Source organism: Ambystoma mexicanum, chromosome 3p (assembly GCF_040938575.1).
Source record: "Ambystoma mexicanum isolate Mex_15411 chromosome 3p, UKY_AmexF1_1, whole genome shotgun sequence".
Taxonomy (NCBI): Eukaryota; Metazoa; Chordata; class Amphibia; order Caudata; family Ambystomatidae; genus Ambystoma; species Ambystoma mexicanum.
Window position 1 is genome coordinate 771221592 of NC_090925.1, and position 15174 is coordinate 771236765.

At 44.2% G+C, this 15174-nt stretch overlaps 1 protein-coding gene across 1 annotated transcript in view; it reads right to left on the reverse strand.

Moving 5' to 3' along the window:
- The window catches only part of LOC138580848 (up-regulator of cell proliferation-like), a 420253-nt gene that overhangs the window by 385561 nt on the left and 19518 nt on the right, over nucleotides 1-15174 (reverse strand). Inside the window, 1 exon segment of the mRNA XM_069651719.1 lies at nucleotides 13341-13465. Within this exon segment, the coding sequence (XP_069507820.1) occupies nucleotides 13341-13465 (125 nt within the window).

Below are 15174 nucleotides of genomic sequence, written 5' to 3' on the forward strand. Positions count from 1 at the left end.
TGTGTAAAGTCATCCCAGCCTAAGGACTCCAAAAGCAAGATTTTTAAAGCGGCTTTCCAAATTATGGCTACCCCCTCAACCTTTCTTCCCAGTGCGTTTGAAGTATAGTATAAGATATCCTTCTGGCACTAGACAGTAAAACAAGACCCGAGAGGTATTGGCAAAGCATGGCTCTGATAAAAAAAAAAAAAGAAAATTTTAAAAATGTAAAATTTGTTTTCCTCAATGAAACATTTTGTAAGGCAGCTGTAAGTGGTGTGTCAACGACCATAGTGAGTCACAACCCTTAATATGTCTGGGATTTTCTAGACCTAATGGCGCGTGAGATGACCCAAGTTATTCCAACAAAGTGGGTCTATCGTATTGAAACCGAGGTCTATCCAGGCTATATCATGCACTTCACCAATGGCTCATATGGCCTTACTCACCCCTACAAAGCAACCAGAGCGACTTCACTAGAGGCAGGCAGCATTATCCCCCCACCCCTGATCACAGAGACTGGTGGGGCAGTTGAAGCCTGTGGTGTCTCCGAATGAGGTCACCGGAGTACGCACGCCACGGGCTGCTAGGAAATGATGTCTGAAAACTGCAAGAATCTGGGTGAGACGCCTGTGACAAAAGGATCCACCTTCCATGCAAAAAAAATTCAAAGGTCAACAGACCTAATATTTTTCAACGTGGCTAACAATACATTCAACAAATGCAGCAAATACACATTTTTAAATTCTGTAAAATAATCAGTCTAAAAAGTGGTCTGATTTAGCGGTTTGCACCGCAATCAATTTGAAATCCCCCATCAATCAATATTGCACAACAAACCTAGGTTGTGAGGGTTTCCACAGGTCCGGGGATACCCATCATTGTGGTTCAAGTAAATTCACATTGCTAGAGCCAAAATAGAAGCAGAAAAATACTGGATCCTGAACGTTAATCTCAGTATTGATGCAGAAGGGAAAGAAAGGTGGCAAACAGGTTACCCTTCTGGAGGTGGTTATCCAGAGGGAGATGAGCATCATTTGTGGAGAGGTCCTCATAAGGATCAATGTGAATGTCCTATTCCCTGAAAGCTGTCAACATGTTTATGCTAAAGGTGGCCATTGAATTTGTTGTTATTCTACTATGAAAGATACCATTAAAGCACTTACCTGTTTTGGTTCTGACGAAGTAGACAAGCAGGCGAGTAGACACGTAGGGCAAGAGGTGATTGCCCAGAAGAAACCTGGTGAAAGGTTACACCAAGTAGTAGAAGGTGAAAGTGCTGAAGAGTGGTACTATTGGAAAGCAACAGGTTAAGTTGTGACAATTGGGGAAGAATTGTGAAAGCTGACTGGGGAAAAGTTATAATTCTTCCTGTACTCATTTGTGAAGAAGACCATTCTGACCAACCCATTTGTTGTCGCCAAAGGTGTGAAGGAGTTCTCATTCCAGGAGGTGTGTGAGAGCTCATGACTTTCAGAAGTTACTTCATTGAAACAACGGAACTTTGTGTTACAGGCAGATTTCCATTGATTTTACTTTGAACTGTAAAGAAACACTTGTTTGGATCTGGGGAAGGGGAGTTCACCCAGTCCATGACAAGAGGCGTTGATTACACGGTGAACTAGGTTATATATTGTATATATCTGTTGAATCGAGTTGCCATAATATACCTTTTTGTTTATTGTTGTACAAGTGTGAGGGTTAAAGATCCCATGGTTAGACTGTTCCCTTTTAGTTTACTATAGGCAGGGAAATTCACGCAAGGGCAGCGACAGTCAGTGAGGCGTTTATTCAACCTGTTTTATATAATAAAATGGTAGATGTTAAAAAAAAAATCTACAAAGTTGTCTGCCTTTCATTTCTGACCCCTCACAGGAGACACGACGTAATTTGTTTAATTGATCTCATTTATTACATTTAAATTTGCACATGCTTAATTCCCTATATGTATGGTGTCTGCCTTCCCCATGGCCTTTTTTTTTTATCATCATTTACTTCTTTTAGGGAGTGTAAATTGACATTTGCGCATCCTATGCCTTTCATTTCCTTGTGCTCTACTTAGAATGGGCATTCATAGGCTTCTAACACGGTTTGCTTGCCCCTTCGTCTTGCAGCAAAACAAGATGCATTGATGTTTTCCAAAACCTTGGCATTACTATCCATACCAGGTGAGGGATCTTGTGAAGTCTGTCCCTTAACCCATGCAGGGCCTTGGAATGTAACGTCTAGGTGTACTGGAGTGTGCATGAACATGCTTAGTTGCAGCAGAACAATCTATGCAGTTCTCCCTTGCCCTCATGTCAAGAGGTGATTTTAGATTCCTGTTAATTTGCATTTTTGATGATCTTGATTTATGCAAGTCTCCAGATGTACATTAGGATTGCCAAAAAGCGGAATGATGAAAAAACAACGCATATGCCGGAGTCCAAATGTTTTTTGCTGCAGTTGCACGAGTGCCGCACTAGTGGAAACCCAATGTTGTCGGTCTATGCTGAACTGGGAGGTGATGGTTGTGGATTTGTGCACCCAAAGTAAAGTCCCTAGTGACATACACTGGGGGCAGTTTACCCAGTTTACGTCTTCCCTTTTTTTGGCCCATAGGCCAAAAGGGAAGATGGAGAAGACTAAAGTCTGCTTTCCGTAGAACCTAAAGAAATATGCTCATACAAAACGTGTGAGCTGCAGTGCACCCTTCTTGGGAAAACCTCAAATTCTCACTTCAATTGTTCATATTTTTTCCAAGAACAACTCATATATACCTTAATACATTTAAAAAGTGCATAATTTTATTTTAATTCCACACATTAAACATAAATGTGTTAGTACAGTCAATCGATCTTGGTTAATAAAAAAATGAAATCATACAGGATCCAACACAATCTATTTAATTTCTATTAAAATAAACAAGATAAAGAAGTATTCCAAGTGATTAAAACAATGTTCAACTTGGTTAAGATTTCGCCAAGCGTTTCGGGCAGGTAAAATGCGCTTCATCAGGAATTGCAGGACCTAAACTTTCTGCACTGCACAGAAAAAAAAGAAGAACAAAAAACACTAAATAGAACCCTTTGGAGTACATACATTTTTCAAAGAACCCACTTTAACTAGCCATTCCTGCCCGGGTGCTGTGGCATGTGCCTGTAATCCCAGCTACTTGGGAGGCTGAGGCTGTCGGATCATTTGAGTCTAAGAGTTCTGGGCTCCTGGAGAAGGTCAAAACCCCCATACTGATCAACTAGCCATTCCTACTCATCCTTACCCATCACTTGACCGATAATAAATTATCTCCCAATTTGAAAAGCCTTAATCTATTGGACTATAGATAATTGCAAGTTCTATTTTTCATAATCCAAGTTCCACAACACTAGCAGTGCGAGTCCATCTGCACAATTAAAACAAATAAATAGTAACCTTAAATTCAAAAACGAATCATCTAGTTGACCAATCATAAAGCGAATATTCAAAACCGCATCCTTTACAGAAGGTTTTAGCAGGATAGAATGTCATTTGGTCTAAAAAATGGGTAGAACAGAAAATAACGTCCAACTATCACGATAGATAACACAACTCTCCTATTCAGCATAAACCTTTCCCAACTAAGACCCGGTTCTTACCTCTACCTTCCACCTCTGTCATGCCAGACTAAAAACAAGTCCTTGTATTCGCATCTTCCTTATATGGACTATCAAATCATGGTTCCTTTTCTTTTTCCATTTGACAAAAAAGGCTCCTATGTCTCCCTCTGTGGCCACATTAGAATGGACCAGCCCTCTAACAAACATCTGGCAATCTATACGGGCTGATCATCTGATGTATCTGAGTTACACTCAACGTATACCTTGTACATGATAACGAATATTCCAACAACAGCAAAATGTACCCGTATTCCGCACGGGTTCTGTACAGAGACACAACACCACTCATCAATTGTTGAAAAACAATGATCCTGTATGTCGCTGTTGCGAGTCGCTTGATGTGCTTTGCACTCTGAAGTAAACTGCACTGGCTGACGTACCCCGGAGCAGACTTGCAGGGGAGATGAGAGTTGGCATGCTGCAGCATCCTGGGACCTTCTGTGTGCTCTCCCCACCGGTCACCACACCCTGGGGCGGTGCAGTGCGTTGCAGTGCAAATCTCTCAGAAACAGTGTGTCCTAGGGCCTTCAAAAATGTTTTTTGAGGTTCATACCATAAGGACCTTAGAGTTTTGTTCCTCGTATCAACGTTGTCCGGTCCTTCTACGACCACATTGATGTTTCGCTGATTTCAAGCAACCGTCTGTGTAATGAGGCTGAAATCCAGACAAAGAATTGGGTGGTCTGGGGGCGTGGAGGGGTCCACATTTCATGCAGCCAGTAATGTCCGGAGGGTCATAGCAGGTAACTACGCAAAATTTGGTACAGACTGGTGGAATGGTGAGGAATTGTACAAAGAATAAACTAACAGATTTTCTGCTTCACATATATATATATATATTAGTGATAAATCACCCATCAATAACAACACCCATCATTATCCCATACAGTACAATATTCTCCCTATTTGAAATGGATCTCATATTTTTGAAATCTTCAACTATCTTTATTCCACTAATACATTCTGAGTACATACTGTTTTTTCCTCCAAAAGAGTCATTCAGATTTAATACATTCAATAAGAAGTTCAAAATAGTCAGCAAGCATTATAATTTAGCCCACAATTACATCTGAAGTAATGGTCATTTCAATATAAATAGTTCCCTCTGGGGCAAAGCAGAAGTCCCGAAGCAGTTGCACCCATTACCTTGCTCAAAAATTATCATATTTTTACAGACAGTTTAAGATTTTCTTTTATTCGAACTCTTTGAGTGTGGCCCCCACAATATATAACCAACCACTTATTCTGCTTTCCATAGAACAGTCACTAGTCCTACGCTGGTTTGTAAGTTTCAGCATGAGCTTAAAGGGGTAGTCCAGCTAAAAATTTTATTTAAAAAATAGATAGGCAACATAAAAAAAAAGTGCTATTTTTTTTTAAACTTCCTATGTAAAATTTTGAGCTACTCAAGCTCAAAATTCGCAAAAGCAAGCACATGGGCGCATCCATTTTGTGAAATGGATGCCCGTCTGTGCTGGCTTTTGCGGCACTAATGAAGGAAAAGCCAGCCAGCTGTAGTAAACAAAAGCTACCGCTGGGTGACTTTTCCTTCATTGGAGCTGTACGCGGAGGACGGGGACCGGAGACCAGAGCAGGAAAGCTGCAGCTGAATCTCGGTAAGTGCTATTTATTTATTTTTTTTTAAATAAGCACTAGCTGCAGTTTTTTTTCTACGTTTTCCGGGCTGGAGGAGCCCGGATAACTTAGAAATAAAACCACAGCTTTAAAAACGTTGTATTTATGTTTGCGGTCGCTTTTGAAGTGACCGCAAACATAAATATAACGTTATTGTGTTTGAAAACGGTGCGGTTTTTCTTTCCAAGTTTCTCAGGCTCCTTTCTTGGAAAGAAAAACCGCAGCGTTTTCAAACACAATAACGTTATATTTATGTTTGCGGTCGCTTCAAAAGCGTCCGCAAACATAAATACAACGTTTTTAAAGCTGCGGTTTTATTTCTAAGTTATCCGGGCTCCTCCAGCCCGGAAAACGTAGGAAAAAAACACAGCTAGTGCTTATTTTCTTTTTTAAAATAAATAGCACTTACCGAGATGCCGCAAAAGCCAGCACAGGCGGGCATCCATTTCACAAAATGGATGCGCCCATGTGCTTGCTTTTGCAAATTTTTAGCTTGAATAGCTCAAAATTTTACATAGGAAGTTTAAAAAAAAAAGTGCTAGTATTTTTTTTTTAATGTTGCCCATCTATTTTTTAAATAAAATTTTTAGCTGGACTACCCCTTTAACAGACACATATGCCCTCGTTACAAGTCTACCGGCAACCTCGGCTTACCATTTCCGCCTCCCAATATCCCAGCAATACCAGGATATTACGGGCGGGGGGAAGGTTAAGTTCCCATTACCATGTCCATGGGAATGGGAACACCGGCACCGTTGTTAACGGTGCCGGTGCTTCAGTGATTTTTCTGCCGGTAACTACCAGCAGGTCAGGCCTGCCAGTTGTACAGTGCCCCTACCGGCAGACTGAGTATGCCGGTCTGGAAAGGGTGCCGGTAACCCTTGTTACTGGCACCTTATTTCCGGACCGGCATGCTCGTAATGAGGACCATATGGAGGCATTGTGCCAACCACTGATTTGCACTGGGGTAAGAGGTCACAGAAGAGTTTTGGTGGAGAGTTCTGCAATGACGGTTAGAACACAGAAGGTAAGGGTATGGCTGGACCGTTATTCAAATAAGGAGTTAGGAAGGTTGCATGCAAAAAAATAAAAATGTGTTTTAGGATAGATCATATTTAAGGCTTCCCGTTTGCCATTTCTACTGATTGTTACACATAGACGGAAATCCCTGTTTTTTGTCAGTATTAATTTTGTCCAAAAACAATGGGAAAAAGGGAAATTAAGTTTTTTTTCTTATTCCGTAGATTATCAATCGTTCCTTGCAAGCCAATGGCTTTGTGAAGCAACACAAAAGAAAGGCGAAAAAAGGCTGCAGAGATGTTGCTCATGTCAGAAGCAACAGAAGCAGCGGCAGTTTATTTCTAAGGTGAAAATGGTTCTTTGCTTGAGGTGCAGGATCCGAGCTCTGAACATTCAATTATCGGCATTGTGGCACTACATTTTCATTTGAAAAAATTTGGGAAAATATTTCATATAAAACTTTTTTTTTTTCTTTTTTTTTTTTTTTTTAAGAGCAAACAAAATGTGGATCAATACAAATGAAACGACCACAAAATAAATATGGATACATATGGATAGTAATGATATAAAAAATAAATTCCATGAAACGTGGGAGACTTAATATAAAAAAGTTTAGCAATGGAGGAACCTGTAGCGGTAAAAAGAAAATATAGGAACCATTTGGCATAAGGGATTATTGGGTGATCGATTGAGTGGCAATTGAAACATTTGATAGTCTGACTGACCAGACAACCTGCTGTATTTGGGATAAAAATAAATTAAAAAAAGGTGCGAGTTGTGTCTTATAGACATTTCTTTATATTTTAGTTGATTTTTAAAATACTCAGTGGCAGAAATCTTGTGGATTGAGAGCAGGAAGGAAACTTCGAGCAGTGGGTTTTGCAAGGCAGCGGGTCACGACATTAAGAAATAGGACTGCTATTTCGAAGGGATTGTGTCCTCCGACGTATTCCTCATCTTAGGTATCTCCTTCCAGCTCTGCTGGCCTCGGAAAAATTTTTCTCTAGAGGGTGCTGCACGTCGACGTCCTCCGAGTCGATGTCCTTCGACAGCCGCCGTATCGACGTCGACGTCATCCTGCCTATAAAGGCCGCGCGCAGCGTCCGTTGCTCAGTTCCGTTTTTCCGCGCTTACTCAGTGCCTCGGAATACCGTTGCTCAGTTCTTAGTCAGATTAATCCTATTTACCTCGAGTTATTCGATCCGTACTCGATGGCTTCCTCGTCGGAACCGACAACTCCTCGATCCGGCTTCAAGAAATGTCGAGATTGTGGGAAAAAGATGTCGTTGACCGATCCTCACAGAATTTGTCTGTGGTGTTTGGGAGCTGAACACCATTGTTCGGAATGCGAGGATTGTATGTCCATGACAGCTAAGGCCCTGAAGGAGCGTAGGGGGAAGCTGGAGAAAGGTAAGACTTTTAAAGCTTCTTCTTCGTCAACGAAGTAGAGACATTCGTCTCCTCGTCACCATTCGCGCTCCAGGTCTCGGAGTGGGTCTCATCACTCCTCGAGATCGAAGCACTCGAAGAGGAGACGTCGAAGATCCCCTTCTCCGTCTTCCTCTGTTTCGCCAAGAAGAATCCCTTGCCCCACGAAACATAGTTCCCGGGCTGAATGGGAGGAATTCCGAAAGAATATGATGAGCGTCTTCGAGAAAGCGGCCTCGACCCCCTCGAAGACTGCCGAGAGCGATGCTCTGGTCGAAAGACCCGAAGGTCAAAAACGCTGCGAGTCGCAGTACCCGGCGAAAGAAACCTCTCGAGCGCGTCTCGAACCCTCGAGCAGGACTATGACCTCCAAACCTTCCTCGAAGGTTCCGTCGACACCGTCGACGAAGGTTCCGTCGACGTCGAGGTCGATGTCTTAGACGCCGTTGTCGAGGGGACCTTCGACACACAGGTCTGTCGACTCGACGCCAGCTTCGACACCGGCGTCGACGCCAAGAAAAGTCACGGTTACTACACATCCGGTGACTATCCCCAGGCCCTCGACGTCGATGGCTTCGATATTGTCGAGTAGAATTCCAATTCTGTCAAGGTCTTCGAGGCCTCCGCCTCTGTTTTCGACACCACGCTGGAAGCCTTCGACGTCGACGACATCGACGTTTGCGAGGCCAATAATGACAGGTTCGGCACCCTCTGCCTTGGAAATGGGATTTACTCCCTTTATGAGTTCAGAACAATTGAGAACTATATCCTCAATTTTAGAAGAGGGTGATTTGTCTGAACAGGAAGACACATTTGAGTTACAGGGACCTGTAACCCCAGTTAGAGAGGAATTTTCCTCTGAAGAGCGCAGATTAAAGGATCTTCATGATTCTTTACATGAGGCAAGTGGGTTAGACACTTCCCCTGAGGTGGAGTTTGCTAAGCCAGACCCGGGGGAGCATGCTGAAACCCCCTACAGAGCCTTAATGGCCAGGATTACAGAGTTCATGGGGTGGTCTGCACCTTCACAATCTTTCCAACACGATGACCTCACGGATATTCTTGACAAAGACCCACAAGAGGATCCTGTGGTGCCCTTTCATAAAGCTCTTCAGAGAAAGATCATGACAAACTTGGAAACCCCAGATGTAATACCAGCAGTAAATAAAAAACTGTCTACAAAGTACAGGGTATCTTCCACAGACCCAGAGTTTTTGTCTAAACACCCATCCCCAGAAAGTCTGGTGGTACAAGCAGCATCCTCTACCGATGTCAAGACGGCTTATCCTACCGTCCCACAGGACAGGGACGATAAAAAATATGATGCTATGGCAAAGAAAGTCTTTTCAGCATGTAGCATGGCGTTAAAGTCGGTTACTGCTACTTGCACCCTTGCTAGGTTCAGCCATACACTTTGGGAGTGTGCTTCTACAGCGGCTGACTGCATCCCGGAGTGAGAAGAAAGGGATGCGTTCCTGAATATTATACAGGACGGTAAAGACGCTATGTGCGAATCCCTCCAGACGGGCATTGATTCGGCTGACAGTATCAGCAGAGCAATGGTGGCAAGTACATCAACCAGGAGATTCGCTTGGTTGAGAAAGTCGGGTTTTGCCCCAGATGTGCAAGCCAGGCTCTTGAACATGCCATTCGATGGCTCTTCTTTGTTCGGGAAAAAGGCGGATGACAGTTTAGAGAAACTGCAAACTTCAAAAGCAGCAGCAAAATCCCTAGGAGCTGCAATCCGTCAGACTCCTTTTCGTCCCACAGGAACCTCTGCGAGGGGCAAGTCCTTTCGCTTCTACTCCGCATTCGGAAGAGGTAGAGGACGACCGGCTCAAAGGGGTCAAAGAAGAACTACCCGAGGTGGACGGGGTAGATATTCAAAAGCCGCAGCAACAGCAGGTGCCTCTTTACCATCGGCATCTGCATCAGCCGCCCCAAAACCACTCTGAGGACTCCCCTCACAGGACACCTGTAGGAGGCAGGTTGACTCAACATCTGGCGGTATGGCAGGCGATCACGTCAGATGCTTGGGCATTGGAAACAGTCGCCCAAGGTTACTGCCTGCCTTTCCTACTTATACCTCAGAGTCATCCACCGGGGATCAGCTCTCAGAAAGCTCCAGATCCGCTCCTCTTGCAGGAAATTTGGGACCTGCTAGAGAAAGGTGCCATAGAACCAGTACCTGTAGCGGAGAGGAACAAGGGCTGGTACTCCCCTTACTTTCTCATTCCAAAGAAAGACGGAGGACTGAGACCCATCTTGGACTTGCGAGAATTGAACAAATTCCTCAGAAAAGACAAATTCAAGATGGTCACTCTTTCTCAGATCCTCCAGGCCCTTCAGTTCCAGGACTGGTTGGTATCTCTGGACCTTCAGGACGCTTATTTCCATGTGCCTATCCATCTCAAACACAGGAAATACCTGAGGTTCGCAATTGGCAACTCTCACTATCAATTTCGAGTGCTGCCATTTGGGCTGACCTCCGCCCCGAGGGTCTTCACCAAGTTAATGTCGGTAGTGGCTGCAAGTCTAAGGAGGGAAGGGATTCACGTCTACCCCTACCTGGACGATTGGTTGATCAGGGCTGTTTCTCCGGAACAAGCTCAGATCCAGCTAAATCACGTGTGCCACTTCCTTCACAGACTGGGCTTCTCCCTCAATTTAAAGAAGTCACAAATTATACCATCGCAGAGACTCCAGTTCATAGGAGCGATCCTGGATACTTCCCTGGGAAAAGCCTCGCCACCAGAGGTGAGGGCTCAAGATATTCTACAGATGGTTACCAAGTTCCAGCATGCCCAACGTCTCCCAGCCTTCGACTTTTTGAGGTTGCTAGGCCTCATGGCATCCTGCATTTTCCTAGTGCCAGAGGCTCGCCTGAGAATGAGATCCCTCCAGTGGGCACGGAGGACTCAGTGGTCACAATTCTCAGGGAGAATGACAGATCTTCTTCAGGTTCCCGGCAGGGTGGCTCGAGACCTTCAGTGGTGGGCCTGTCAGGAGAACATTCTGAAAGGAGAACAGTTTTGGCAACCCTGGCCGGAGATAACAGTAGTCACGGATGCCTCACTCACGGGGTGGGGAGCCCACGCCAACGACTTGACCATCAGCGGTCGTTGGTCTCCATCGGAGTCCAGACTACACATCAACCTGTTAGAACTGAGAGCCATCAGACTTGCGCTGAAGGCGTTCCTGCCAGCTGTACAAGGGAAGAACGTCCTGATAATGACGGACAACACGGTGGCCATGCATTACCTCAACAAAAGAGGAGGCGTAGGATCACTACCCCTGTACAGAGAGGCGATGCAGCTCTGGTTTTGGGCAATCCAAGAAGGAATCTCTCTATCGGCAGTTCATCTAGCCGGAGAGAAGAACTTGACAGCGGACGCTCTGAGCAGGCAGAACACAGTCTCCCACGAGTGGGAGCTAGCTCAGGAAGTCCTTCAAGAGATCTTCGCCCTTTGGGGAACCCCTCAGGTAGATCTGTTCGCCACCAGCCTAAACAGGAAATGCGACCTGTTCTGCTCAAGGGAATTTCCCCCGAGAGGAGCTCTGGGAGACGCGTTCATAGTGGACTGGGAGTTTCCGCTTCTGTACGCGTTCCCACCGGTCCCTGTCATTCCTCAAATGATCAGGAGGTTGAGAAGATTCCGGCGAACCATGATCCTAATTGCCCCGGATTGGGCCAGGAGAACGTGGTACCCGGACCTTCTAGACTTGTCCATCTGCCCTCCAATTCGACTTCCACTCAGAGAGAACCTACTCTCACAGAAGGGAGGTCAGGTTCTCCATCCAGACATCAAAACCCTCAACCTTCACGCTTGGCTTCTGAAAGGCTGAGGTACAAGGATTGGGACCTCCCTGATGATGTTATGGAGGTGTTGCTTTCGGCAAGGAGGCCAGCAACTAAGTCTTTATACCGCTGCCGTTGGAACAGATTTTGCAGCTGGTGTAGAGAACAGAATATCGACCCTTTTTCATGTGGTACACCAATGGTTTTGTCCTTCCTACTATATTTGGCAAATTCAGGCCTTCAAGTTGGCACCATTAAGGGCTATCTCGCAGCGCTATCCATCTTTAAGCGTACTGCGGAAGAACCATCCTATTTCAAATTACCCTTGGTAATACAGTTTCTAAAGGGGTTAACCAATGTTTATCCCCCAAGACCATTCCAAGTTCCCCTATGGGATTTAAACTTAGGAAAGTTAGTACTGATGGGTACACCTTTCGAACCTCTCCATTCTTGTTCGTTAAGATTCCTTACCCTTAAAACTGTTTTATTAATAGCACTTACATCTGCTAGAAGGGTGAGCGAATTACAAGCTCTTTCTTGTAAACCCCCTCATACTATATTTCACAAAGACAAAGTTGTCCTGCAAGTGAAGCCTAATTTCCTCCCAAAGGTGGTTTCTGAATTCCATATCACTCAGAAGATTACCCTACCATCTTTCTATCCTCCTCCTCACCCGGGGAAAGAGGAAGAGAGGTTACACAGGCTAGACCCTAGGAGGGCTTTAAGTTTTTACATTAGTAGACTAGCCAGGATAAGACAGGCAGACCAGCTGTTTGTAGGTTACACAGGTCACAAGCTGGGGTTACCAATAACTAAGCAGACCATTTCCAGATGGATAATTCTAGCCATTCTGGAATGTTATAAACTGGCAGGGAAAGAGCGGCCTCAAAACCTTAGGGCTCATTCGACCAGAGGTATTGCAGCTTCATCGGCCCTCAAAAGAGGCGTGCCGGTTAAAGACATATGTGCGGCCGCTACATGGTCGTCTGTCCATACCTTTACACGTTTTTACAATCTGGATTCCTCCTCCAGTCAAGAGACTAGGTTTGGAAGGGCTGTACTGCATTCTATTAATCAATAGAAGACAGCGTGAAGTCAGTACTCCCTCCTCCGAATATAGAATACTGCTATGGGAGCCTATCTAAGATGAGGAATACGTCGGAGGACACAATCCCTTCGAAGAACAAGTTACTTCTTACCTTGTAACGTTCTTTCGACGGGATGTTCCTCCGACGTATTCCTCATCGACCCTCCCATCCATCCCCGCAGTTCTACTTCCCTTGTTGTTGCAGCTTACGCTCCTTCAGGGTGATTAGTTAGTCCAGAAAGTATTATTGTGGGCTACAAAACGGAACTGAGCAACGGACGCTGCGCGCGGCCTTTATAGGCAGGATGACGTCGACACGGCGGCTGTCGAAGGACATCGACTCGGAGGACGTCGACGCGCAGCGCCCTCTAGAGAAAAAATTTTCCGAGGCCAGCAGAGCTGGAAGGAGATATCTAAGATGAGGAATACGTCGGAGGAACATCCCGTCGAAAGAACGTTACAAGGTAAGAAGTAACTTGTTCTTCTAATTAGCAATGACGCCCAGTCTATTTCATGATCAAACTTATTGAAATATTCCAGAGTATTATACCTTTACCTGTTACCCTTTGGTGCAAACTCCTCCAAGTACAGTGGCCGGCGCTTCCCAGCTAGGATTGCACTTTATAAATCCATACATATATGCCAAGTACTCTCTTTAGGGTAGCAAGGTTTTTGCCTTTTGGCTCTAAGTAGTCCTTTACATACTTCAGGAGTATCTGTGGTTAGGTGCACTAATCTGTCCAAAGACACTCAGTACCTGGTTTGTACTGTCCAAAGACGAAACCTTCTCCAGGGACTCCCCATCTCTCCTGATCACCACGTTGAAGATGTGTTCCTTCAATTTAATACTGTGGACGCTCTTCTCCAGGAGCCGTTCTTGTACTGTAGTAGAGAGTTAAAAAAAGAGTCAAATATTGCAGCAGGCATTACTCAAAACAGATATGTACTGGAGTGTTGGGTATTGTGCTTAAATAGCAGGGGTGCTTCATGGCAGGAATTGGGTGCATTAGCAGGGCATAGTGTATGGCATAGAGTACTGGAGCAACACTCAGCACCTTTCTTCTTGTTTTAGTCTATGGCTCTGACCTGCTACAGGGGTGCGTACTTGAACACTGCCGACTAGTGATTAGCCCATTTATTTAAAGAGGTAGGGTATTTTCAACATTTGACGGGCATTAAACTTCGAGGGCACAACATTACTTTTTCAGGACAAAGATCTTTCAGAGGGCAAACACAGCAAAATTAATTAAACCAGACTTTATATTTCTTTAATTTCTTTTGGTTTAAATAAACCTTTACAAAAATATTCTAAGTAATACAAGTTTTTCGTCTGACAAGATCTACAAATTTTCATGATTACAAATTTAACATAGTTCACATTTCAAAGAAAATAAAAAGGAAAACTCTACAGCATTCTAAACATTCCATGTAGACCAAAATAATAATTAACAAGCAAGAAGTAGGACCTTAACATATCAGCCAAATTAGACCTTTGCCAATGCCCAAAGCACAAACATTCATTAAAAAGGCAATCGTTCTTATTTTCAATTTCATTGACTTTCCATGGAGCATTTCATACCACAGCAGATCCCAATTCACGTAAAATAGATCAGTTACAAATTCCTTAAAGTATTCTATTCTTTTTAGAAATCGTTTAGGACACTTTAATACTAAATGGTATAAATGTTTCTTTTCCGCCCGTACCCCCCCCCCCCCCATCAGTAAGGCAAGGTCTACAGAATGTATATTCGTCCAGTAATGGGTAATAGATATTTCTTATTTCCTGTGTATTTAAGACATTTTATCTCAGTCTCATTATACAATTTTGAATTGCGCGTGCTGGATATTTTAGAATATACGGTTCAGGAAACCACTTCCAAAATGACACAGACGGGAATATAAATTTGAATTTAGTAAAATAGCATTATTACCCACCCAGTCAAGTGCCTTTATTGAGGATTTCACTTTCAAAGGTTTATCCAGCAACTTTTGTAATGGTAAGCCCATGACAGATAAAGATAGTTCAACACTTTCATTCAGTTTTTTCACAAATTGTCCTGTTTTATCATCTCCTAGGTAGTTGTATAGCTGATTTCTCTTTTACCGTAAGACATTTCCTTAATAAGGCAGCTTTTTTCCATATCATACAGCTTTGGAGTGAGGATAACCCAAGCTTGTATCAGATTATTTCAAATGGAATACATTTAGGCATGAAAAACAAGACTTTTCTCCAAATCAAGTGTGAGGGGGGAGAGGGCCCCCAGAAATGGTGGGACAGGCCCCACAGTGGGTGGGGCAGTAAGGTTTGGGCACCCCGGCGCCAGATTGGCACACCAATGTGCCCCTCTGCGCCAAGGCAAGTTTTGTAAACAAAGATAAACATTGAAAATATACACTACACTTTAGGGCGGGCTGAGGGGCACCCTAAACCGCCAGGTAATTTTCTAATTTAATGGGGGTGACCCTCTACCACCCCACACCAAATGCAAGGGGGGGGGGCATCTCATTCAGCCCTCCCTGGGTCAGATGTCCCTTCCTAAGAGCAGACATCTGCCCCCAGGGAGGGCTACAAGGGGTGCCCCCATTTTCCC